The sequence below is a fragment of the Pteropus alecto genome, unplaced genomic scaffold (assembly GCF_000325575.1).
Source record: "Pteropus alecto unplaced genomic scaffold, ASM32557v1 scaffold166, whole genome shotgun sequence".
Taxonomy (NCBI): domain Eukaryota; kingdom Metazoa; phylum Chordata; class Mammalia; order Chiroptera; family Pteropodidae; genus Pteropus; species Pteropus alecto.
The window spans coordinates 2,358,774-2,386,206 of NW_006439757.1; the positions used below are offsets into that span (position 1 = coordinate 2,358,774).

Consider the following 27,433-nt stretch of genomic DNA (forward strand, 5'->3'; position numbering starts at 1 on the left):
AAAATGGATTTTCTATTTTTAGTTATTTCAATAAGTGGTTTTCATAAACCAAAATACCCATATAATTAAAAAAAATAGTTTTTATTTCCTTTTTGCTTGTAAAGCTAGACCATCAATGCTGTCTACTAGCACTCTGAAATAGAAAGAAAATATTTTCCTTCTGTTATAATTTGATTTGTAATAAACCGGTGAACTACGTTTCACAAAATTCTGGTTAGAATAGACCAGCTCTGGCTGAGATCATGTCTTTGAAATGAAACATGTATATTTTACCTAATCTTCACACGTTATTATTTTTATTGCAATCACACATAACATATATTATAGTATAAATTCAGCAGTTAAGCAGGGGAATCAGGTACCAGCCTGCCTGGATTTAAAGCCTAGCACCTTCTCACTAAATGTTGAATATTATTATAACTTAATGAGTAAATGACAATAAAATTCCAAATAGAGTCATTGGATGACTTCTAGGCTCACAAAATAGCTAGACTGCTTAGTTTCTGCTTCAGATCTAGTCATCTGTTAATTTGTAATTAAGCCCAAAAAGATGTAATTGCCGACAAAGACCATATGGTAATACAGTTAATTCAAACCAGCCCTTTTATATTGTACTGCATATTTTTCACTTCATTATCTTAGTGTAATATTTTTTTGTTAACAAATAATTTTAATCACAATGCACATATCTTGAGAATTACTTTAAATATGAAAAAATCATGGTGTTTGATAAAGAAATCATGTAGAAAATTTCATGAAAATGGTTTAGATCAATACTTTTGTTAATAGAAGATATGATTAAGGTTAGGATTAGTGGTGGAAAAACTACTTAAACTATAGTACCTGCTTTGTATGATTGCAATAAAAATAATAACGAGTGCTTACTACATGCCAGGTCCTCTTCTGAGAGTGTCATATGCAATAAATCATTTAATCCTTACAAATCATCTTATGCAGCAGATACTAACTATTATTATCCCCATTTTACAGATAAGGAAACAAGCACAGATAAATTTGCTTGCCTAAGATCTTATGGCTAGTAGGCGGTAGGGTCAAGCCAAGCAGCCTGGCTCCAGAGTGCCTTCCTTATTCCTCTTCAAACATGTTAGAGTCCAAGGTTGTCTTATGACAAATTCTAAGTAAATTTAGCGTTTTAGTAAATCGATATTGTCTTAGGATATTATTATACAGGAGTTAGGCAAATTGATCATCAATTTATAAAAATGAAAGATGGAGAAATAATTAACAATAATTACAGGAATTTAGTAACCAAGTGGCTTGAGAATATTTACTCTTCCTGACAGTATATCAGAAAGAATACATACCAGACACACTATCTTGCGTGTCTCAGTTATAGGTTTCAGGAATCTGAGATTATTATTATTCGTAATCTGATGCAGCTTTATTTAGGGCCTCTTTTAAAAAACTACCTGAGGTACAATAGCGTTATGCAGATTTTCTTTCTATTGTTACTAAAGAGACCTAAGCAACCTGTTGATTTACCACCAACGACTAGCCAGTCGATGGACCTTAAGCCAGTCATCAGTTGCGTGATAACCTAAATTATAAAATGAGAGTGTTGGAATAGTTACCTCTCAACTCTTCTATAACACGCTACATTTCATTTCCGCCTGGTTCTCTGAAGGCCTCTTTGGACGCCCGCGGTCATCGACCCCTTGACAAGAAGAGAGAAGAGGCTCCCAGCCTGAGACCTGCCCCACCTCCCATCAGTGGAGGAGGCTATCGGGCTCGTCCAGTCAAAACTGCTGCCAGCATGAAGAAAGTAGAAAGAAAACCCCCTGATGCTGGGGGCTGTCTTCACGCTGACCCAGACCTGGTGGGTGCACTGATGCTCTTGCAGTGGGTCTTCCATGTGTAGAAAGCCTGTCTTCATCATGGCTTCCTATAGCTGCCTTGATCCACGTTGCCATTGTTGTTATTTTTGTTTGTTTATTTTGGAAATAAATACATAAACTTATTGAGCTTTGGTTAAGGGTTCCTTTCTAGTTTCCTTTGGTCTGGGCCCAAGATTACAAATGAGGACATATGGGTATTGCCTTTACTTTTGATTTTTGCCCGCTTCGTTTATTCGGGTGGTGAAATTTTCATAGCCTAATTACATTTACTCTGGATAAGGACTATTTTTCATCTTATTAGGACTATGAAGACTCTAGAATTTCTGGTCTTGTGTAAAGAAAATTGAATGACAAGTTTTTATATCAGCTAATGATATCATTGAATTTTCACTATGTGCTTTTTTCGCAAATACCCATAACCCAAATTCTTCATCTAATGGCTGTTTTTTTATTTGTTTGCAGGGAGTGTTGTGTCCTACAGGATGTCAGTTGCAAGAAACTTTGGTAAAACAGGAAAGGCCAGTCAGAAACAGTGTGAATGAGTTAAATAATAATGTGGAGTCTGTTTCCCAGACATCTTCTACCACCTTTCAGTATATGACTGTTCTAAAAGACATGTGGAAAAAGAGGCAGAAGCAAATAAAAGGTAGATATCCTTATGTTTTCTGTTTGATTCTGTTCTATGATCGGGACTGTTGGACTGCCATGATTATGAGGAGATTAACATTTCTGGATTAGCCCAAATAGCATTCATGCTCTTTCAGTATGGTCCTGATTACTCAAAGGTCCTTGCTAAGGCACCTTCACATGCAACTTGTCAGATAAGCACTATTCAACTCTTATTCCCACTTTAGCATCAGCAAGAATGATTTTCTCTGAAAAATTTTGCTGTGAGTCCTTATTTTTAGTTTATAAGAAATTTGTGACTCAGAAGACAATATTCACACAGTAAAAATCGAACATTTATAGATTTAACATTTGAGGTTTTGATTATAAGGGTAATCTATAATATCCTCAGTTGTGTTGCAAATAATAATAGCTAACCTTTGAAACTTGAGATCTGAATTGAGTGAGATTGGTTTAGTGATTAGGAATCAGCTAGTGAGTCTGGCATCTCCGCGAGCAGCCTTCCCAGATTTGGACATTTTTCAAAGGAATCATGACCTCTCTGTTGTAAATTTTAAGGTTCTGCTATTCTTATGTGAGATAGATAAATAAATCAACTCTATCCACTCCATAAAATGTTGAACTGAGATGGAAAGTCTAATACTATTTCCTAAATCCTACTCTTTTCCTCACCAAAGAAAAAACAACCTATTATTATTAGACGCAATTTTTAAACTTACACCTAAGGTAAATTACTAGTATAGTAGCTAGACTATATGTTAATTGGTATATGCCATGTACCAAATAATTTCCCCTAAGTACAACTGCATTTCATGACTGCCTGATGGTAGCTCAATGTTCATTAGTTTATTCTCAGAAAATCAAAATCACAATGTATGGTTGAATACATTTAGTTTTCTTATTGGGAGAAAATGCTAACTATTCCTACGTAATTTCGTTTTTCCAGAAAATGAAAATGTAATAAGTGAGTACACCTCAGAGCTGGAAAAGCACCGATTATACATAGATGAGACAGTGAATAGTAATATCCCGCTTAACCTTCGTGTACTCCGTTCAATCCTGGAAAACCTGAGAAGCAAAATACAGAAGTTAGAATCTGATGTCTCAGCTCAGATGGAATACTGCCGCACCCCATGCACCGTCAGTTGCAATGTTCCTGTGGTGTCTGGCAAAGGTAACTAGTTAAACATATTTCTGAAGGGTTCCAGAAGAAGAACTCACACTCTCTAAAAATTAAGAGAATAGAAAAAGTCCAGTGGATTTCCCTGCTCTGGAAATGACATTACAGCACATTGGGACGATAGCCCTAGTGTGCTGTGTTCTGACGTAGTCTAATGTATCTGCATATTTTTGATGAGCAGGATGTCGTTTAATGATAGTGGTAGCTCCACGTGTGTAATGTACACCTTTGCTTGAATAGATGGCAGAACAAAGAACAGATGCAGGAGTTTCTCCAGCTGGCAGTTAATGGATGTCACAGGACAGGAAAGGTGGAGAATGGTTTTTCCATCTCCTTGGCTGATAGAACTCAAAACTGAGTTTGATTTTTCAGTAAAAGGAAGATTCAATTTCTATGATATATTCTTAAATGTCTAAAATAAAACATTCTTCAGTAACCTATGTAATCAGTCATTTTATAAAATTGGTGACTAAAGACCAAGTAATAATGTCGTAGTTCTCTGATTATAACATGTTATTTTATGGTTGCAGAATGTGAGGAAATTGTCAGGAATGGAGGTGAAACATCTGAAATGTATCTCATTCAGCCTCACAACTCTATCAAACCATATAGAGTATACTGTGATATGAACACAGAAGGTGGAGGTAAGTATTTGATAGTTGCTGACAAATTATTCTGTAATTATTTTGATACCATTAAATGCCAGGATATAAAACCTAGCTTTAACATAACTAGCAATGAGCCATTTGATTTGGAATTCAATTTGATATTTTAAGAGTTATAAAATATCTAAGATTCACAATTTGGGGTAAGATACAACACTTCTAGTTTTAAAAGATTTTTACAGTTTTTCTCTCATATTTATTTCTTTATTATATCTATTTTGAAGCACTAAATATAGGAGGGCATAAAATAAATTAAGTGGACAAAGAATTCAGATATTCCCCTAAAAGCAACATTATTTGTCAGTGGTTAATATGTGTTGTTTTTATTTCCTTCAATCAAAGGATGGACAGTAATTCAGAATCGTCAAGATGGTAGTGTTGACTTTGGCAGGAAATGGAATCCATATAAACAAGGATTTGGAAATATTGCAACCAATGAAGATGGGAAAAAATACTGTGGCCTACCAGGTAAAAATTGAGAGTCAAAATAAAATTGTTCTGTTTAAAATATATATTTTTTTCACTTTAGAAAACAGCGTTAGAAGTCTGTTTTTAGGAATTTCAGGAGGTTAAGAAGAGTTTACGAAAAGTGTGAAAGGTAAAGAAAAGAAAAGAAAGGCAGTTTTTAGTTTCTAAAGGTTTTATTATTGGTGAGATTTTATTCTGTTTACCTTTAGGTGAGTACTGGCTTGGAAATGATAAAATTAGCCAGCTTACTAAGATGGGACCCACAGAACTTTTGATTGAAATGGAGGACTGGAAAGGAGATAAGGTGAAGGCACGCTATGGAGGATTCACTATACAGAACGAGGCTGACAAGTACCAAATCTCAGTGAACAAATATAAGGGAACAGCTGGCAATGCCCTCATGGAAGGAGCCTCTCAACTGGTGGGAGAAAACCGAACAATGACCATTCACAATGGCATGTTCTTCAGCACGTACGACAGAGATAATGATGGCTGGTATGTGTCATGTTCTTCCCACCTGCTGTAAAAGCCACCTCTAACATTGCTGCTTAGGATCATTAATGATGATAACTAATGTGGTTGATAAGTCTCACTTCACTTAGCCACTGTACTAAGCTCTTTATGTATCACTCTTAAGCATTTCAACTGTAAGGTTGCCATTATTACCCTTATTTTACAGATGAAGTTTAGAGAGAGTAAGTAACTTACTCAGTCATACAACTATAACAGATGGAGCTGGAATGAGAGCACTCTGACCTTCTGAGTATGAGTGTTTAGATAAATTTCTGTATCTCTATATTTAATGTGTATATTGAAACCTTCATGTAGTTTTTCAGGGTTTTCTAATACTAAGGAACCCGAAAGCTATCAGTATAAAATAAAAGATATAAGTGAATTTGCCACGTAGGTTCAGTTCTCTCCCTTTCTTGCTATAGGGCAGAGAAAGCCTTTGGTGTATTAGTGTGACTTGACTTATAAAACCAGAGGGAAGGTGTACTGCACACAGCACTGCCCTGTGGGTAATTTGCATGGAATTGACTTGTAGTTCTAATAGCCCTAAATATATTTCCTTTCAGGGTAAATGCAGATCCCGAAAAACAGTGTTCTAAAGAGGATGGTGGCGGATGGTGGTATAATAGATGTCATGCAGCCAATCCAAATGGTAGATACTACTGGGGTGGACAATACAGCTGGGACATGGCAAAACACGGCACAGACGACGGAGTGGTATGGATGAACTGGAAGGGGTCCTGGTATTCCATGAAGAAGATGTCCATGAAGATCAGGCCCTATTTCCCACAGTAATAGTCCCCAAAACATAGATTTTTATTCTTCCATGTGTAACAACATTTTTGTATATTATGTCATTGGAATTTTCTTTCATATATTATATCAAATTATCAAAAGGTTGTGAGTGTGACTTTCTGAAGAAAGTATTCAGGATAAATGACATTAAAATTATCACACCATTTTCTTTTTTTATTCTTCATTTATATTATTCATCAAGAAGTAACTAAAAGAATAATTGTGGACAGTCATTGTTCATAATTTCAATTCCAGTCGATTGTGAAAAGTTTCGCATTAGGAAGAGGAATTTTCTATCCTTATGAAAAACTGTGAGGCAAAATAAAAGCTTATGTTTAAAAGTCCACTTTTAAATATTTATTTATGTAAGATCTGTCACAGAAAACTTTTAAAAAGATTTATTAATTAAACCAGTCTCTGTTGCAATAAACCAATGTTTTCTTTTAAATTTTGTAATCCACATGGTCAGTGAGGTAGGCTTTGAACTTGTAAGAAAAGGGAAACATTCACAAGCTTAACGAGCTAACAAATTGGCACTGAACATTTGAAAATTCAGAATCTCTCTCTGTACTATGGAAAAACCACCACTCTGTCATTTAGCCAGAACTAGGGATCAGAGATCCCAAGAAGAAAGTCAGGATCAAGTCTTCACTTTTTTTTTTCTTCTGGAAATAATGAGGTAGGAAGCAGCAGTTACCTATTGCCCCAGGAAAAGAGGCCTATCGGCCTCAGTTGGGTTTTTGTTTTTTACATAGTTACACCGGAACCCAGGTAGAAGTGGATTTTCTGTTCTTTCTATGTTTCCCCAAGAAATGAGCATATCAACTCAACATTTGTTTTTGTTTTGTTTTTTTAACCTTATATTCTCTCATCACTTCACTCCAACTGCCCTGGGCGACCCCATGACCTTGGTCCTTCTTCCCTTAATGTAGCATCACCGCCACAGATGTTCACGAAAACTTACTGTGCTGAAGCTCATTCTCATAACCTTTGCATCTAAGCAAAGGTGATTTATTCCTGTCATGGAAACATGTCACTCTCTTAATTCCTCATCAAATCCAACTTCAACTTTTATCCGGTTTCCCTGCTGTAAGTTCTGTTCTATCCCTAACCGTACTCTATTACTCTGCCATAACATGTATTGTCCTAAAAATAGAAAATTTTGACCAAGTTACTTTTCTGCTTTATGTTATCTCCTTGTTATTTAAATTTAAGTCCAAATTCCTTATCTGGGAGTGAAAATGATTTGCCGCTTGGTCCCAGCACTCTCTCCTGCCCCTGTTTCCTACACATCTACATTCTTGTCACAGTGAATTTTTCACAATTCCAGGAAAGGTCAGGTCCTTTTGTATGATGCTCCCTTTGTTAACAGTGTTCTTCCCCCAAATCCGCTTGGCAAATTCCTCTTCGTTTTCAAGGCTCACCTTAACCTCAATTGATCGTTTTACATACCTTTGTCCTTCACCAATGGTGAGCTCTTACTCATCTTTGATTCTAGAATCACCAGCCTCTCAAAAAGGCTGATTTCCATAAATTTATAAATATTGGATGACTAAATTCAATGATTATGAATATATCGTGTATCACATATCCTAAATATCCCTACATATTTTAAAAAATATGTAGAACCCATTTTCCAATAAAGGCACAGACAGAAACTCAATATGCAAAATACTTGAAAGTAGAGCTTTTGCAGCAAGACTAACTGTAGCAAAAGCCCACTGAATTGTGAATGAGAGATGGCAAGATTCCAATCCAAGGGCAGTGTTCCTCAGACCTTCACTCAATGACCTTTACATACTCACAGAGGATGTAACGAATTCCTGGAGCTTAAAATAAAGCCACGAATTAAAAACTACTCTAGTAGATAATCTGAAGGTCAATTCTTAGCTAATATACAAGTAGCAGGAACACAGAGACCATTCCTGGGTGGTATGTAATATCTAGGTCTACAGAAAGGAGTAAGCGTTCTAAGATAGCATTTGGTAATAAATGCTACATATCTGATTTTGCCCTTTTGAGCATCACAATTTTGAAAATAATAAAAAGATAGTGTCCCCCAGTTAGAATATATAAAAGAGTGTCTAAAAAGATGAACTCATGACTTTTATGAAGATAATAAAAAGATTAGTTGAAAATTATTAATCACATGCTGTAGCATGAGAAGTGTAATATATTTTATTATACAGTTAAGACTGAAAGTATGTGACAAACTCTGAAAGATATACGGACTTGGGGCACAAACTTCCAGTTCTCTGCATTTAGGAACCAAGGAAAACAGCTAACCAGCATAGCCAAGGAATATTGCCTTTTAAGCTGAACACAGATTTCCCCACATGAGGCAAAAATGTAGATAATAGTTTTTCTGATGTGTGGAAACAAATTAAAGATGCTACCTACCATTCGTACACAGAGCTGACACTGTGATTTCTGAATTTCATACCTCTATTCACTGAGATGTGTCACCTGATGCTCCCTGCTTGAGCTTGACGGCTCAGCTCTGCAGCAAGTCACAATGTGTTGGTGCCTCATTATAGCTAAACTTAGCAAATGGAATAATTTGTGTATTTTAACAACATTAATTGTGATTTTAGATAATGAAATTAGTACATATTATTTGTAGACATGTTGGTAAATACAGAAAAAAGTAGAACCATGTATAATTTCAACACTAACAGGGAAACAGTTAATATCTTAGGTTCTGTTTTTCTTGTTATCCTGTACATTTTACTACCTGAATTTATCTTATCATGTAATGGAAAATTTTCCATGTACTTAACACTCTACTATAATATTATTTTCTATAATATGCTTTTTAATGAGCATGGACTATTATATCATGTGAATGTACTCTAATTTTTAAGCAAGTCTCTGTCACTTGGCATTTAGATTTTTCCAAACTTTTCTTAATAAAGATAATACTGAAATTAGCATTCTTCTACATTAACTTTTTTGCATGTATATAAAATCTGTATACTATATAATATACATTATTATCTAGTTCCTTCTAGAAAAATTCCTAGAAGAAGAATTTCTGGGAAATAATGGATTTTGGCATTCTAAAGGTTTTTTAAATATATGTGTTGTCAAATTATTCTCCAGAAAGATCGTATCAAGTTATCCTTGGCATACAGAATTACAGGTGTTTGTTATTTTTTAATTTTTTCTCTCCCACTAAAGCTAAATGTTATGATACTGACAATTGCTTAAATTTTCATGTTTAATGACGGTTTGTCTATCTTCTTTTGAGAATTACCTTTCATGTTTTTTCACTAATTTTCTATTAGCAAAATCATCTTTTATATGAATTCTTAACTATTCTTTATGTATATAGGATAGCAACCAGAAACACATTACCCTCTGTTTATTCAAATATTTTATTTCTTAAGTGATTAGGCAGGAAGAGTCACATGCTTATGCAAATAGTCTTAACTGGTACCAATATTAACCACTGTACCCTTTCTCTTCTCCCAACCAAGAAGTGACCAGTGGGCGATACGTTTTTTTGTTTTATGTTTTGACTGAATTATATTTTTCCAACAACTTTTTATTCTAAAAAGTTTCTGTCTGACATAAATTACAAGAATTGTTTAATGAATACCTCTATGTCCTTCACCTAGATTCACCATCGTTTGCTACTTTGCTTTATCTCTCAAAAGGGTATACTTTCAATGCAGTTTTGCAACAGCTTATGTAGGCATGCAAACTTGAGGTCACTAATCTAGTGTAGATAGAGTCAAAGGTAGATTTAGCAAATGTTTTCCAGAGTGCTCTGTTGCAATCAACATGTAGCCACCTTCCTCAGGGAGCTGATAAACAGGGAGTTCATTGTTTAATAGCCAGAGGCTTAATTAGATCAAACTTAGCAGATTATCTTAAATTTTCTTGCCTCTGTGGTTTTGAAGTGTTGTTTTTACTCTGTGGAGATGGAAGACATAATATCTAGCTTTTATAAGAATTAATTTGAATCTCTTCCCCAGGTGCAAATTCTTTATCATACTGTTCCCTTCCGTGATGTTTAAGGCCCTTGCCACTCCTACCCCCTATGAATTAAAGATTTTTCTCAATAAATGAGCTCTATAAAGTACTTTGGATTCAATTCAAAATAGGATATGGGTGAATTAATAAGTGCATGAATAAATAAATAAAATATATCTCAAAAATGGTTTCTTGTAAATTTCATTAACTACAAGCAAATTGTATAATATTCATGGCTACCAAAATCTAAATGTTGCTATGTCTCAAGTTGTTTCAGCAAATAGCAAATGTTGTATCACTTTGTTCAAGTATAACAAATACTTCGTTTATGATTTTTGCAACCTGCATGTACTTGTATTAATATGATGCCATTTTCTTTCAGGCTTTTATAGACATGATTAGAGATTAGTGAATTTGGCTGGATAGGTCTTACCCGGATTCACTAGCTGCACGCCTTATGTCAGCTAACTAAATTGGACATGTACTTTTTTGGTTATAAGGGGAACTCATGAATATAATTAGATCAGTAATATCACTGGGAAAATAATTAAAATTAAATGTTATTATATAAAATACTCTCATGTTTATCATGAATGGTAGTGTCATTATCCTAGAACTCATAATAAATGATGCATGGAACTTAGGTGGTTAGCCAGTAAGAACACTGTCGTAAGCTTCATCCCCAGATGTGCTCCTTATTATATTATTTAACCTCCCTACACTACTATTTTCTCATCGGAGAAATTAATTTATAAAATTTTCTCACCTTTATTAAAGGAATGCTAGCAATTGTCAATTAAAAGTATCATTAGAATATTTTCTAGAAATGTAATACTTTATTCTAAAGGGGTTCTAGAAACTGAAGGTAAATATGTAAACAAAATGAAAGAATCAAAATGTAAGTAATTTTTTTTAATAAAAATTGAATTACTATCAACAGATATAGAAAGGATTTGCGCATTTAGTAGGAAGTTTAAATGAATGACCTATCAAATTCCTTTTGACACTTAGTTTCCTTAATTCGCTAACATTTCGTTGGGTCATGACTTTGTGCCAGGCCTTGTGTGAAGTGCTGGAAATAAAATACAGTTCCTGCATTTAAGAAAAAATGAATTAAGAAGTTTTCCTCACATATTATGGCATGCTAAAGGAGAGCATCGAGGACAATTGCAGGCTAAGAGATGAAGACTGATGTACCTAATGTAAAATTAAAATATAGCTGGATATTTTTTACATTCCTTACTCAGGATCAAAATCCTTAATTCAGCATTTTCCTCTCTAGTGGAAATATTTAAAAACCATGTACTATCCTGACAAAATTTTCAGGTTTATAGGTATTTTTATTCATTCATTCATTCATTCATTCATTCATCCATCCATCTATTCATTTGACTAAGGGTTATTTTGAACTGGATAACCTAAATAGAACTTGCAAGTTAAGAGAATATGGGGGTGAGGGAGAGAGGAAAAAAAAGCATCATGAGTGAGCAGAAGTTAAGGAAAGAGAACACAAAAAATTTTAAGTAAATGTAAAATAAAAGTGGGTTTCAAAATTCTATTGATTATAAGAAAATCTAAATAAAGTGAGAAAGAAAGTTTGAAAATAAAGGAATAATATGCAAAGAGTTAAGGAAAGGGAAAATAAAATTTAAAAAGTGAACTTAAAATAAAATTGTGTTTAAAAAATCACCTATTATTTTAAGAAAGTCTTCTAAACAAAGTGATAAAAATTAAAAATTAAATTAAAAGGTATCTAGGTAAATATAAAGGAAAAATATTGGAGTGATGACAATATTATATTTGACAAGGTGAAATTCAGTTCTAAAGGATGAAACAAGGAAAAATGGGGCATTATGTAATGATAAAAAGTTCGATCAATGGAGAAGACATAACAGTCATAACCTTTCATACACTTGATAATAAAAGAGCCAATTGCACAAAATAAAACTCCTAGAACACAAAAGGGTCAAACACGTACACAAAACCACAGAGACAGATCTTATTATATACAGACACACACATACAAACATGTATGTGCATATAAATATATGTACACGCATACATGCACATATTTCAAAATATGATAGATCATTTACATAAATTAGAAAAAGATATAATATTTAAATGATACCATCAGCAAGTTTGGTAATATAAAAATCTTGTAACCTGTAAATGTAAAACTATACATTCTTCTTTTTGCTTAGGAAACATTTACAAAAATTAATCATGTACTTGTCCACAAAGAATATCTTAAAAATTCTAAAATAGAATTAAATAATTGCTTAAATTAAGTTGTTTATGAAATATTTGAGAATCAATAATTAAAAGATGACTCACCAATTCCACAGGAGGTCAGGATTATTAAAAAAAAAAAAAAATGACTCGCCTCAACCCCCTAAAAAAATAACTAACTGGAAGTTAAAGACTTTTCTAAGTATCCTGAGAACAAACAAACAAACTAGAACTTTTACAGACTAAAAAAAAAAAAAAAAAAGAAAACCCAAAAAAGTTCAGGGTAAGAGAGAGAATACTTTATCCAAAATGTATACTTTAAAGATGAAGATGAGCAAGGTATAAGCAGATTCAACAAAAGTTTTTTTGAACAAAATTGGCTTTCAATTCCAGTAGCAAAAAATGCTTTAATTATTGTCTCAGCATAACTGGCTATCCTTCCCTTAGAAAACAAAAGTAGACCTTCTTCATAACATATTAAAATAAATTTCAGGTTAAGTAAATATTTAAATGTAAAAGACAAAAACAATAAAAACATTTAAAGAAACTTTAAAAACTTACTTGTATAATCTTGGAATGGATGAGATACTCTTATGTAGGGCAGGAAACACTACATAATTGAGTCCTGGCCTAAAGGATTTCACAATCTAGTGCCATAATAACATAAATATGTTAGAGTTGGAGATTAATTATGTTATTTTTGAGATACAAATAAGAACTATGAGGGCCCAGAGGACAATTCCTGGTTCACAGAAGGAAAGTTATTGACCTATATTTTAAAGAATAAATAGGAGTCTTAGCAATTTGTAGAAAGGCATAGACTTATTAAAGAGCTTGATGTTTCAATACTAGTGAGAAATTCAATGATTAAAGTATAGATTGAATGACAGTAGAGGTTGAAAAAGGACCAATTTGTGAAAGAGCTTATATGAAAAGCTACGAGGATTTTCTTTTTTAGTTTTTTTGGTTAAAGTATAGTTGACATACAATATTATATTAGTTTCAAGTGTACAACACAGAGATTCTACATTTACGTACCTTATGATATGACCGCTACAATAAATCTAGTACTCATCTGTCAATATACATACTTATTATAATATTATTGATTATATTTCTTATGCATTATATCCCCATGACTTATATATTTTATAACTGGAACTTTGTAACTCTTATTCCCTCTCATATTTTTCTCTCATCCCCTTCCCCTTCTGGCAATCATCAGTTTATTTTCTGTATCTATGGGTCTGTTTCTGTTTCTGCTTTGTTTCGTTTTAACTCAACCTTAAGATAAGACCTTAAACAGAAGAAAGACATAATTGGATTTATTTTTTAAAAGGTAACTTTGTGAGGAATGAATGAACAAAAGAAGGTGGTAAATCATGAGGTTAAGAGAAATAGCCCAAATGGGAAAAGATTAACACAAGATAACATAAGAACATAAAAGTGCTGTAAGAATGGTCAGTTTCAGAGTAGATATAGACTGGATATAGGAACTTATGAAAAAACAGAAGCTGGCAAGAAGCTCAAATTTTCTAGAGTAGGAAACTGGAGGGCTAACAGTGCCTCTGACTAGAATAAGAAATAGAAAGGATGCAATAGGTATTGATGAGAAGGTAATTAGTTCAATCTTAGACAGATTAATGAGAAATGTCTAACTGGATATGTTCAGTATTAGTTGAAATTATGGATCTGAATGTGAGAGCTGAGTTTTAGATTTGGCTATCATCAACCTGTTGGTGGTAACTGAAGCTATGATGATTGTCAAATCAACCAAGGAGAAAATATACTCATAGAGTGAGTAGACATAATTAGATTTATTTTTAAAAGATAACTTTGTGGATAGTGAATGAACGGAAAAATGGTGGTGAAGCAAGAGGTGAAGAGAGGTTAGGTATCTGGCTAAGACTCCTAGTTGCCTGCCTCAACTTCTATTCTCCCTCTCCTCCTTAGCCACAGAATCCTAACTTTAATTAGAATAGCCTTGTATCTAAGCTAACTGTCAGGTATCTCAGCCTCTCCTGCAGCCAGGTATGTCTATATGACTAAGGTGTGGCTCATGAGATATAATCAGAAGTGCTGTACGGAACATCTAGGAAAGTTCCTTAAAAGAGAGAAGGTATTCATTTTCCCTTCTGTCTTTCCTATAGGACATGATGTTTGAACCATGAAGTAAACTTGAGGATGGAAGCCATTTATTAGAATAATGGCTTCCCGAAGACGATATGGAGACATATTCCTGTAGATTTGTCTGTGAACGAGAAATAAGTTTCTGTTTTAAGCCACATGGGTCAAACTTAATCCTAACTGATGAAAATAAATACTAATATTATTGTAATGAGAAACTTTTACATTTAAGGAGTGGCCTAAGAAAGAATTGCCAGTTAGAAAGTGAGAAAAGTGCAACAGATGGGCATAGTATACCAGAAACAAGAGAAAATACAGATCGAAGAGGAAAGATGGGAACAATAGTAGTAGGTGTTTAAAAGAGAGCAAGCAGGAAGAGGCTTGAATGTAGAACATTAAATTTAGAATTACAAAGTTCTTGGTGGCTTTAAGGAGAGCAGTTTCAAGAGAGTGGTAACCCGGTGAAAACAAAATGGAAGTGGGCTTCCACGTGAAGGAGAGTCAGAGAAGCCGAATTAATATTTAATTTCAGGAATAAGGGAAATAGAGCAAAAAGTTAAAGATAAGGTAAAATGGAAAAGAGATCTGTGCTGTCATTTCTCACAACCAAACTGTATTTCATGATTCTACTAATACTGGCTATTGTTTATTAAAATAAAAGAAGTTACCTATGCTTTGCTAATAAACTCAAAGCCTTCAAAATAAGTGAGAAATTAATGACCATTCACATGCAGAGTCACTTTCATTTTGGGACCCGATTCTGTCCCTAATAGTGTGATATTCTGGAATATAAAATTCTTCCTACCCCCGACTCAAGCTCTGTGGAGGCATACGGGCGATTGTCAATGGGATGGGCATAGAGATAACACGGAACTTGGATTTCTGAAATAAATAAAACTTCTTTTGACTTTGAAGAAGTCTTTATTCAAGTATCTGAAGATTTGGAGCTGTATCACTTATTCGTAGCAAGGATTTTTAATTGCACATAAGGAAATGCGAGAATACTGGGGCTTCATATGTGACTCTTGTGCAAGCTCTCGTTCTCGCTTTCCTTCTGCTCCTCCGGCTCTGGTTCATAGCTCTAGCCTCCTTCCTTCCTTTCTTGGTTTCTCCCTCCTTCCCTCTTTCCTTCCCTCCTTTTTTTTTTTGTCTTCCAAGGAGAAAAGGTGCTGTTCATTGGGATAGAAACTATGCAAGCAAAGACAATCGATGTACTGGGATTCCAATGTGCTTGGGATATTTTAATACATTTTTAAGAGTAAATGGCAAGTAGTTCTCACTAATAGAAAATATGAGTTAAAAATTGGGGCAGCGGATGGGGCCACCAAGATCAAAGATGCAACTTAGTTCAAAATAAAATATTGAACAATGTAAGTGTGTTGAAATAACGAATATAGTATAAATCATTTTGCGAGATGCTTTCAAACAAATATCTTTACTTTAATAACAACTAATATATCACAGACTATACTTTATGATTGTTGGGAAAAAATCAAGTGAAATGAATGCCGTGGGGATTATTGATTAATGTATAAATGTCATCTGCTTTGAGACTACTTATAAATATTTAATTTTTTAAATGCATTTTCCAGGTATTTTTGAAGAAATTCGTTAGAATCTGGGGAAAAATTAAGTGTGCATTGCGGTCTTCACTGAAAAACTTAAAGAATAAATTTCTATTTCTATTATGAAAAAAATGTTTCTCCTGCCTTCCTGGATTTACTTATTAACAGAAGAGATAAAAGTAGTTAGCAAATTCCTCTACAAAAGCTAGTCTTGTTCAATTTAGTGCAACTTAAAATATTTGTTTAAAATTATTCAAATGGAATGGATGAAATAACTTTTTTGCTTGACAATGGTCCTTTGACTTTGAATGGTATGGGAGAAGTTCTTAAAACAACACCCTCTAGGGTTGCAGAGAAAAACTTTTATCTGCCTCCTTTTTCCTGATGTACTGAAAATCCCTTGGTGTACCCTTACAGAAATTTAAAAACCCACAGAGCTATTTTAAAGATTAAAAAAACTCACATAACTTTATTTTTTTAAAGCACTAATATGTCTCAGTTACATTTAACTACAGTACAAAGAATAATAAAATAGCACCTGGAAATTTTTTAGGTTGTAAGGAGTTTCAACTCTTCCTTATTTTTTCTCCACTTCACTAAAAGAAAACAGAGTGCTCTCACCTCCACTCTTTCAGCCTACTGGGTCACCAGGGGCCTGATTTTCATGTGAACGGCCCTAAGGGAGTAATCTGCTCCTCTAAAGGGAACCCAGACCACTCCATTCTCCATCTCATGACTGTTGTTCCTTGGGTCATAGAAGCCGCCAGGGTAATAGATGCCATTGAGATTGGCTGCTTGGCAGTTGTTGTACCACCAACCTCCCCCATAGACTTCTGCACAGTTCTCGTCCCACTGGTCAGCATCCCTGTCAAAGGTGCTGAACTGCATGCCAACGTGAGAAGTGTACTCTGACCCTTCCTCCACGGAACCCTCCACCAGAGCATCACCCGCGGTGCCCTCATAGGAGGAGACCTGCAGGGCATAGCCTTCTGCCTCAGAGCCTACCCTGAAGTGATATTCTGCGTAAGTCTGGTTCCCAGCCCAATCCTCTAATTCAATCCGAAGGATAGAGCCCCTCAGGGTTAGTAAGTGGAGATATTCGTTGCCTAGCCAGAATTCTCCTTCTCCCTTGTCATTCAGGCTGCCGAAACCTCTCTTGTAGTCTTGCCACGTCCGGTTAAAATTCAGTGATCCATCCATTCTTTGCTGGATCAAAAGCCATCCTCCCAAACCGGTCTCTTGATCGCAATAAACAGAAAAAATCTTACTGGATCCCGGTAGCTTGATATTGAAAATGCCACTTTGGGCACCTGAAGGATGTGTTTGGAGGACATCATCACAGTCTAAAAAAAAAATTAAGCTGGTTGGAAGAAGTTACTCTCATTTAACTTTATAAAGATAGGTATGGCCCAGATTAAATGAAGGCAGATAGTGGTTTCTTTTCCTTCTTCCTTCCTTCCTTCCTTCCTTCCTTCCTTCCTTCCTTCCTTCTTTCCTGCCTTCCTTCCTCCCTCCCACTCTCCCTCTCTCCCTCCCTCCCTCCCTCCCTTTCTTCCTTCCCTCCCTCCATGGAGAAAGGAAGCACTTACACTGGAATGAAATGTATGCAGGTGAGTGGCATTTATACCCACAAATTGCAAAGGGAATTTTCCTCAAAAGATTTGGAATTTTACTTGCACATACTGATTAATAACAAGTAATCAGCAAAGATGTCTAAGCATCCTTTCGTACTTGTTTTTAATCTGATCTTAATTTCAACAGAGATCCACTCTAAAAATACGATCAAGGAATTGGGTTGACAAAATTCCAACACCGCACACTTTGAATGGCGAAATAATTTGGTTAAACAAACTCAAAATCGAGTTTCAGAGGGATTCATTCATTCGTTTAACATTGTATTTATTGAGTGGCGACCCTCTGTACTGTTAGGCATTTGGGAATACAGAGATGAACACAATACACAAAGTCCCTGCCCCCGGTGGAACTTACAGTCTAGCACGACAGACAAACAAAAAAAAGTGTAATTTTAATAAAGCATGATAGAGAGCTTGGAAAGAAGTGCAAGTTGCTTTGAGAGCACATTGCAGGAATAGTGAACTTAGTCTAGGGGGTCAGGGAAGGCTTCCCCAAAGGAGAAGTGTGGATACCTCTGACAGAGCGAGATTTAACACGGCTTTTCTTGAGGCCACGCGGTCCTATGACTTCAAGATGTGTTTCCCTTTCACCGTCATCTGTCATTTTATAGCTCTTGCTTTCAAACGTGGAGTCTCCTCTGCTGGAAGTTGAGCTACTGGTTATAAGTTGTTTGCTATGAGTTGAAGTTTTACCTCCGGGAGGGAACTCAGGTATACCAAAGAGGCGAGAGCCAGTTTCTCCTAAGTCAAAGAAATCCGCATCTTCAGGGTGCCTAAGACGGAACTCATCTAGGCCACCCTTGCCAGAGAAAGTATGGAACGAGTCTGAGTCAGTTGTAATGTCACAGTCAGAACCATCTTCAGAGTTTACCACTTCTTTTGTCACCACTCTGCGACCATCAGCACCTACAACAGTCTTAGTAATGGTTTTAGAGCATGAATGACGACTGGCGGTCGGGCCACCACCAGAGATGACCTTCTCATTACCAATCAGAAGCTCTTTACCTCCTTCAGAAGTGACCAGTTTACCTGTATGGTACTCTTTCTTTGACCCTATACTTGAACTTTCTGAAGTCTCTTCAAATGTGCCCCAGTCTGGGTTGGAAGGCCTGGCGATTCCATGCCCTGAGTTATCTGGTCTCAAATTTCCAGACGCAGGATTTCCATGGCTCCAAGTGCTAGTACCACTAGATCCGGAGCTCCCAGACTCCCAGTTGCCAGCTCCACCAGGGTTCCAGTTGCCAGCTCCACTAGGGTTCCGATTGCCAGTACTATCAGGTCTAGGTTTCCTGGGTGTTTCAGGCGCAAAGCCTGTTCCGTGAGAGGCAGAGTCTCCGTGGACACTCCCCTCTTCTCTGGACCTCTCCAACACCATTTTCATCTGCTTCATTTCCGTTAGTGCTCTCCACTCTGGAGGGGCTTTCTGAATCTGACTCTTGAACTCTCCAGGAACCAAGTCTAAAGCCGGGCTCATCTTTAACACTGGTAAGTACTGCTTGTCTCTAGGGGGAAGTAAGTCTTTGGCAATGACTTGTTCAAGTTGCTTCTGCTGATCTTTATAATCCTGTAAATCTATCTGACGCACTACAGCCCTACTGCACGATCCTTGGCAAGATCGGATCTTAATATCGATGTCCACCTAGAGAGAGGGGTAGAAAGATAAAGAAAAAGGGTAGATATAAATAAATGAGCAATGTTTATTGAGTCCTTAGTAGTTAATTTGTTTCTTAGAAACTGTTTTCACTTCTTTGACTTGGAGACCTACTGACCGAGACTTTATTTTCCATTTATGTAGTATCTTCAGGGGAAGAGATGTTGGGTATTATAAGGCTAGCCGGGAGAAGCGATAGGAACTATTTGAATTCATCTTAGACTTAGAACAGATCAAGAGTAAGTTGCTATTCCCTTTGAAAGGAAATGCTAATGAAGTGATCTTCAGTGAAACTGAGGTAGAAGACTCGGGCGTGGCGGTGTCAGAGCTTTGAATAAGACCGGCAGGGACTGAATATTTGCTTTTGAAATTTACTATCTATGTGCTCTAGGAAAATTTACTTGATATCTCTGAGCTTTTTTCTTCATCTGTAGAGTGGGGGAAATAAGACTTACGTTGTAGATAGATAATGGATATATAACACTTCACACTACATGTAGCAGGCATTCGATACATGACTATTGCCTTCCTTTTCCCTGCTATTCAAAAATAAGAAAATCTGGTGACAGAGCCACATAGTTCCTTACCTCCAGTCGTTTCATGTCTACCAGCTGAGCCCTGACATTGTTCTGCAGAAGCTGGATGTGCTGTACTTGTTCCGTGACTTTGCGCCTCAGAACTTCAATTCTGCTTCTCAAGTCTTCCGATACTTGGTTATATGTATTATCATTGTCTGAAATGGAAAACATGGGTATTGAAGTAGCTGCTGAGTGATTTGCTTGCAATAGCCAGCAAAAAAAAGGAAATTTACTTATAAATATTCTTCGTTTCATTTAGATGATAGTTTGTTCTCTCAATATTTAATTTGTGAGTTCCACATCTATTAGGCATTTGAATTTTGGACAATATTATATCCTGCAATCGTCCATGGATGTCATTTAAGGTGTCCTACTCACAATTAGTAAACCAAATAAATTCAGAAGAAATATTTTTGGAATTTTAAAGGCACAACTAGGAGATAGACTAATTGGTTTGGTCATATTCCTATTTTTTCCTCATATCCTTAATCATGGGACTTGAAAATGTTCTTAGGTGGTCCTACTGAGGTTTCTTCCTACCTACACATTTGAAATTGTTTCTAAGCTTTCTTCTTTTTAGTTTGACGGGATTGCTCACTTGCCAGTTACTGCAATTTGTCAAGTGTCTCCTGAAGATATAAAAGGAGGGTCAAGCAAAGTTTCAGGAACCAGAGTCTCATTAAATTTGCTGCCCACACTCAGGGCAAAACCAGTGTTTCTTGATCCTAATGAGACTCAGCCCTCATCCTGTAAGCAAGCTATAACACGGCTCTATATTTAAAAACAAAACAAAACAAAACAAAACAAAACAAAACAAAACAAAACTACATAATCAGCCTAGTGGAGTCTGTAGGTTGAACTCCCAGCTCCACCATCTGACAGCTATGTGTCTTTAGACAAGTCCCTTGACCTCTCAGTTTCCTTCTCTGTAAGACAGAAACAAAAATATCTACTCAAAAAAGTCGAGCCCATCTTATTTTCAATACATACTCTTGAAAAAGAAAACACTTAAATTCTAGTCTTCAGTCAAAAATTCTGACTTACATTGTGATCTTAAACAATTAATTCTAAGTTTACTTTTTTTTACATTATAAAAAGAACAAAATTGTAAGCCCCTCCTTAAAAATTTAAGGATATCATAAAGGCATGTGTTTCTATACTAAGCACTTTGGAATAAAATCGCAGTCGTTATAAGGAGACATCGTATTTAGGACTTTTGATGTTGTTTTTCGTGTGCTATAAAGTTAAAGCACTAAATATATAATACTCACGGTTGCCGCTGGCAAAATCTCCTCTCAAAATTTCCATTATGTTCCTGGTTACTGAGGAAGAGTCCTTATTGTTCTTCTGATAATTCAATAGTGCATTTTTGAGCTTATTTATTCTGTTTGTAAAATCCAGATTGACTTCATCAATCAACCCTTGCATCCTGCAGCCAGAAGGGCATTTTTGGCTCTGAAAGTGAAGAGAAAAGATTACATTAAGGATCCCTTAGCCCCAGTACGACTTTGAAGATTTCCATGCAGCCTCCATTGTTCCCCTTCCCAATCTCTTTAATAGCTTAAGAGGACTAGTCCGAGGTCATAGGGAAATTCTGAAAAGAGGGCCCGTTTAACCGTAGATAAGGCCCCATGAAATCTTGAGGCCTTCATACTCAGGTTCCTGCACATACAACTAAAATCTAATCTCTTAATTCCACTAATGGCCCAGAGCCTGGGGGATCATTTACAGTGCTTTCAGGACTGATTTTCTTTCCATTTGCCTTTTTAAATTTGACATATAAGGAGCCATTAGATTATTTCTACTGTAAACTTTCTGTGACTGAACGAGTCAGCCTGTGTGCACTTCTAGCGCATCAAGGAAGGGTTCCCTGTTCCCCATGCCCACTGCTCACCCAGTCTTCATCAGAGCAGAAGGGCCAGTCTGTTTCTTTGCAGGCAGATTGATGTCTTTCCACAAGTCTGGGGCCACGCACACCTCCTCCTTCAGCTATAAATTCACCTTGATCGTTCTCTGCAGTCTTTTAGGATTCGTTCACACGCACAAAAGAGAGCAACAGTAGGCAGATAAAGAAAAGACAATGGCATGCCTGTCAAACCCAGAGAAGAGGAGGGGCTCTCCCCAAAATCAACAGCACCAGTTTTGGGGGCCTCTACAAACTTCAGGTTTTCTATCTTTTCAATGAAAGTCCTAAGCCCCATTTTATGAAGTTGTGAGAATTAAAAGAAATAAGGTGTACACATTTCTTGACGGCGTTTAACATTAAATAAGCATTTTAAAAATGGTAGGCCTTTTATAGGTTCCAGTATAAAAGAAAAATTATTTGAATCAATAAAATTAAGTATAATTTACCTTTTAATTTCCACTGACATCTGGAGGTGGAAAGATTATTGGAAAAGTTAAAGTTCTTTCTCCTATAATTCCTGTTTCAGTCGGAAAAAGCCTGCACTATTTTAGTTTAATGTCTGTCCTTCAAGTTTCTATTATGACCTTAGGGGTCCATAATTTGAGCAAGGGGTCCATAATTTGACCAAGGACACTAATGTGGCCAGTTCAGACTGAGAAACGCTTTTTAGGTTGCTCGCTCATGTAATAGTTTCTTTTTATTCGACATTAGAATAAGTAGACTGAAAGCAAAAATAATGGTCCATGACTGACAACTTTTTTGAACAACTTATAATTAAACATATAGATTTGAGAAAATTCTATTGTGATCTATGAGGTGAAATAAGATATAAAAATATTCTTCCAACAATTGATTTATTATCTTAATAGGTTTTTAGGTTTTTTAGAGGTTTTTTTTTTTTCAGGGTTTAGCTATTTTTATTTTGTATCACCAACTTATAAGAATTTTGTTATGACTATTTAAATCTCAGATAATTTATTCTTATAATTAGTTAATATTTGTTGTCTCATTAAAAAAAACTCTGGATAATAATAATACTAATTCAAGCAATCAAGAACAATTTATTTAAAGGAACAAATACAATCTTTTTGTCTAAGGAATAAAATTATAAATTCAAACATACTTCCAAATAAAATGGCACGACAATGAAAATAGGCAAAAATAAAATATGCCAATAACAGAGAGAAATAACTGAAAGCTATGCATTATCCAATATATCATCTTAACAAATGATGTTAGTTTTATTTCCCATAAAAATTTGTACTTATTATTTTATTATGAGGGAGAAAATTAGGTTAGAAGTCCTCTAGTTTTCTTCTGTTTTCGTATTAGGGTTTGTGAGTGGTAAAAGGAAAGAAATAAATTGGAATAATTTGTGGACTGGGTGTAACTCAGTTTTTATAAGATTGAAGTATTTCACAAACCTTATCGAATGAAGTTTCTCTCCTTTCCTATAGGTTTCTGGAGTCAACTTTAGAAATTATTGCAATATTTAGTAATTCTCTTAAAAGAATACTATTGTTTCCAAAAAAGCATATCACTTTATCAATTAATCCTTTCTGATTTTTGCTGTGTAATGTGTTCACAGAGGTAACTAACTTGCTTTTTACCTGTCTTAAATGAAACACAAAAAACACCTTTTAGAAAGAACTATATTAAAACACTGTTCTGCTTATTATGGACAAATAGCAAGAAATTAATAATTAGATTTAAAAAACTCTTGTCATGAGAATATTTTGTTCTGTTAACTAGCATTAACTACCTTGAGGCTTTATAACGACAAAGATGGCAAAGATTTCTTTCCTTAAAAAAAAAACAACAATTTTGTAAGACTGATTACAGATGCTAAACCTTCCCCTGCGATTCTATACACTTGGTCTCACTAAGTCTTCCTTTTAGGTTTATAAACTCTTGTGGTGTCAGGCCCATTTAGGAACTTGACTCCATCGCCAAAGGCTTAGAAAGCTAACAGTGTGTGAGGACATGCATAAGGCTGACTCGGGTCTGCAAACTCGTTGAGGAATAAACACCAGAGGGAAAGCAAGAAGAGAAAATAAGGGAGACCATACCCAAATTGTTCCCACCACGCTCAGGACTAGGCAGAAGATTCTCATGGAAAACATCTTCTCTGAGGGTGTGGCTGGCTCACGTGGAACAGTCTAGCTGCAAGAAAGGAGTTTCATCTCCACTCTCAGCTTCCACGCCATTTAAATCTGCAGGAGATTTGATTAATCATTATCTTTGTCCTGTTTAGACAGTCAACATGCACTCTACATTACTTGTTCCTTCTCCAAGGTTGGTGTCCTGGAAGTTCTTGCTTAATCCACCCCTACACACTTGTTTGCTTCCAATAAACTTTTGCAAAGGGAGCAGCAGTTCGGGGAAGATCCTACATTCCAGGAACAAGGTGACTTTGGAAATCCAAAGGCGAACGCAGGAGGATGTATCCTGACTTGAGTACTTGCGGGAATATGGAGAGTGGCTGAGGCAGGCTAGCTGTATCCCACTGTGAAGCAGAGAGTTGACAAATGATATTTCATTTTATGTAAGAATTATGATTGAATAATCTGATTTTTGAAAAATGACTTTTAAAAAAAGCTTACTTTGAACAGATTATGTTCCTCTTCTAAAACGGTTAAGACAGTAGCCCCTGGATCCAAACAACATCCTAGGTTCATAATCCCAGTTGTACCATTTCCCAGTTCTTGGCTTTGGGATGCATTACTTTATCTCCTCAAATTCTTCATTTTTAAAATTTAGGGGATTATGATAACCTACCACATATGGTTTTGTGAGGAATAAATGAATCAATCTTTGTAGAGTCCTCGAAGCAGTGATTGCCACAAAGTCCAGTACTCAGTAAGTGTTCACAATCATTGGAGAACACAAAGTGCCATTGAAAACACCATTTCTCTCCTGTTTTCATGCCTTTGGACCTGCTAATTTATTTTCCTCACTCTTTATTGCCATATCAAAAGTTTCCTTGGCTAAGAATGACCAGATTTAGCAAATAAAAAACCAGGATGCCCATTTAAATTTGAATTTTAGATAAACAACAAATACATTTTAGTATAAATATGTCCCATGCAATATTTGGGACATATTTATACAAAAAAAAGACTTTTTTTTTGTTTACCTGAAATGCATATAAAGGCATCCCATAATTTGTCTGGCAATCTTACCTTGCCTCCAGTTCTGCTTCCTGTATGAAGCCAATTCTGATCATAGTATTAGTTAATATTTATTGAGTGTTTACTAAGTGCTAGGCACTTTGTTAGACACCTTACATAGTAACTGACTTCATCATTCCATATAAAAACAATCTCTTCTTCCATACTTCTGTACACCATATACTATTCTTGGCATTTAGCATTGTATGAGGGTTGTCCATCTCCTCCACTAGATCATAAACTTGAGAATTGACATATTTTATTGGCATATATTCTCCCCCAAAGTTGTGGGCCCTCATTGAGCAAAAGTATAAGTGCCTTCCACTGTTGTGAAGCTGATTTGCTGCCTCCGTAGGCTGCATAGGCATGTGAAGCTTGCTATAAATGGATGAAAGCCCTACAACAAGGCTTTCCTTGTCTCCTCCTTCACTGCTTGATGTGTGGAAGGTTCTTTGCCTGATCAAGCTCACTCTTGATGTGCTTTTCTTGGATAGCTAGAATCAACTGCAGAGTTCAGAGGGAGCCCTAGAGCTCCATCCAAGTTTGGGTGGGCAATGATTCTGTGGAAAGCTGGAGCACACTTGTCTACGGTGGCTGAAGTGGCAAAATGTCTGACAGGAAAAGGAGTTCCAGGCTTGACTTCCTCGGGTGTTTTCCTCTGCCCACAAGAAGTGCCGTTCTTGAGAAGTGAATATGAAAGCAGTTCCCAGAGAGTAACGTGGTGGGCTTAAAGTGATTTTGTTGGACATAATCTGATTAAAAGTAAGTTAACAGAAGACAGTTGGACTGAATGCCACCATTCTGGTGTCACGTCAGGGCATTTCCGAGGTACCACCCGAGGGCCTCATCTTTATCGTTCCATGGTTCCCTCACATACCAGTACTTTGCACTCCGGTTCTTCATTCAGGGCTCTGCTCTGGTGTCATCTCTTTGCAGAGGCCTTCTCTGACCACTCTACCATAAGAGCAGCCACCCTCAGGTGTTATTCCATTAATCCAGTTTTGTTTCTCTTCACAGTACTTTATCACTGCTGGATAATATATATTTGGGAAGTTTTTTGTTTATTTCATGTCTTCCCCACACGAAGCTTCATGAAGCCAATGCACACTGTTTAGTCCAATGCCAGACTAAGAGCAAGTACTAATGAGTGTTTGTGGGAGGAAAGAAAGGCAGCACAGTATGGCAGAAGGATAATGCACTTTGCAGAGAGAGAGAGAGAGATCTGCATTCTAGCTAAGTGACATGGACAAACTAATTCTCTGAACCAGTTTACTTATCTATAAAAGGGAGATGACAATATTTATTTTGTAAGGTTGTTGTGAGGGTTATATAAAATGGTAGATGTAACATGCTGGATATACACATTACAAGCCTCAGAAATGGTAGTTTTTATTGTTCCTAGAATGTCTGTCTCAATGCCCCAAGGTAGAAAGTTCCCATGTCATCTCTCCAGTGCCAGAATTCTCTAACTGGGCACTTTTGTAGGGCACTCTTTTGGCCTGGCACTGCTCTGAGTGACAGGCTGAGCTCTCCACCCCCTGAACAAGCCCAATTAACAGCTAAGGGGAATTGAGTTTTGTTTAGACAGAAAGCCATGTAGATGAACAGGCAACAAATAATACAAGGGGCATTGTCTATTTTTTTAAAAAGCACATGACAATAAGGATATCTTTACAAGTGTAAAAATGGAAAAAGTTTTGGGAAATTTCCAGTTTCTTAACTGCAACCACCGCATTTTTCTCAGAGATGACTATATCTTATTTTCCTTATCTCTAATGAGAAGGATATTTTATTTATTCATCCTTTTGAAATTAATGTAATATTCCACAAATTATAAGTATTTAGATGCAGGGATTCACACACTTGTTATGCCATCACATCTGGCAGGACTGGAATAGTTTTTATTTGTGTGGTATATAATGTGTGTAGAAAGAATAGAAATTCTATAGCTGTAGGTATGTTTTAGTTCAAAACTGTATCTACACGTTAAAACTCCAGTATAAGATTCTGCAACAGAAAAAATGACAGTGTAAACAATAATGAAGTCTGAATAGAGTGTGAGAGTTAGAAAATAGTAACTATTAGAGTTGGTTTCTTAGTTTTGACAAATGAACTGTAAGATACTAAATTAGAGGAAACTGTGTGATTGACATAGGGAAGTCTCTGTGATATCTTTAAAACTTTTTTGTAAGTAAGAAAAGTATTCCGAAATGGAAAGGTAATTAAAATATAAATGCAAAAAAAAAATTAACATTTTAAAATTATATTTCTAAACTTGACTGTCATTCAATTCAAATATCATGTAGATATACCAATCTTAACAGAAAAAAAAACCAGTTCAATTTTGTTTTTGTTTTCTTTTCATGTCTGGAGCAATTTCATATGTGATCTTATTTGACCCTTGCCACAGCTTTATGATGTAAGGAGAACAAATTAGGATGGAAAACATTTCCTGCTCAAGGTCTCTTAAATGTTAAGTTTTATATATATA

General features: G+C 35.8%; 2 protein-coding genes across 2 annotated transcripts in view; one reads left to right on the forward strand and one right to left on the reverse strand.

Moving 5' to 3' along the window:
- FGB (fibrinogen beta chain) overlaps positions 1-6,445 on the forward strand; it is a 9,710-nt gene extending 3,265 nt beyond the window's left edge. The window contains exons 3-9 of the mRNA XM_025050386.1: positions 1,646-1,837; positions 2,319-2,502; positions 3,430-3,657; positions 4,194-4,307; positions 4,671-4,796; positions 5,006-5,291; positions 5,873-6,445. Of these exons, the coding sequence (XP_024906154.1) occupies positions 1,646-1,837; positions 2,319-2,502; positions 3,430-3,657; positions 4,194-4,307; positions 4,671-4,796; positions 5,006-5,291; positions 5,873-6,101 (1,359 nt within the window). The 3' untranslated portion in view covers positions 6,102-6,445. The remainder of the gene's footprint in view (positions 1-1,645; positions 1,838-2,318; positions 2,503-3,429; positions 3,658-4,193; positions 4,308-4,670; positions 4,797-5,005; positions 5,292-5,872) is intronic.
- A 10,194-nt stretch (positions 6,446-16,639) lies between these two features.
- Positions 16,640-23,895, reverse strand: FGA (fibrinogen alpha chain). Its single transcript, XM_006916978.1, has 6 exons — positions 23,842-23,895; positions 21,761-21,886; positions 21,138-21,321; positions 19,876-20,021; positions 18,151-19,276; positions 16,640-17,346 (listed from the first exon to the last, which is right to left on the reverse strand). Exons 1-6 carry the CDS (start codon positions 23,893-23,895, stop codon positions 16,640-16,642), a joined length of 2,343 nt encoding a protein of 780 aa, XP_006917040.1.
- Between the last annotated feature and the right edge of the window lie 3,538 nt (positions 23,896-27,433).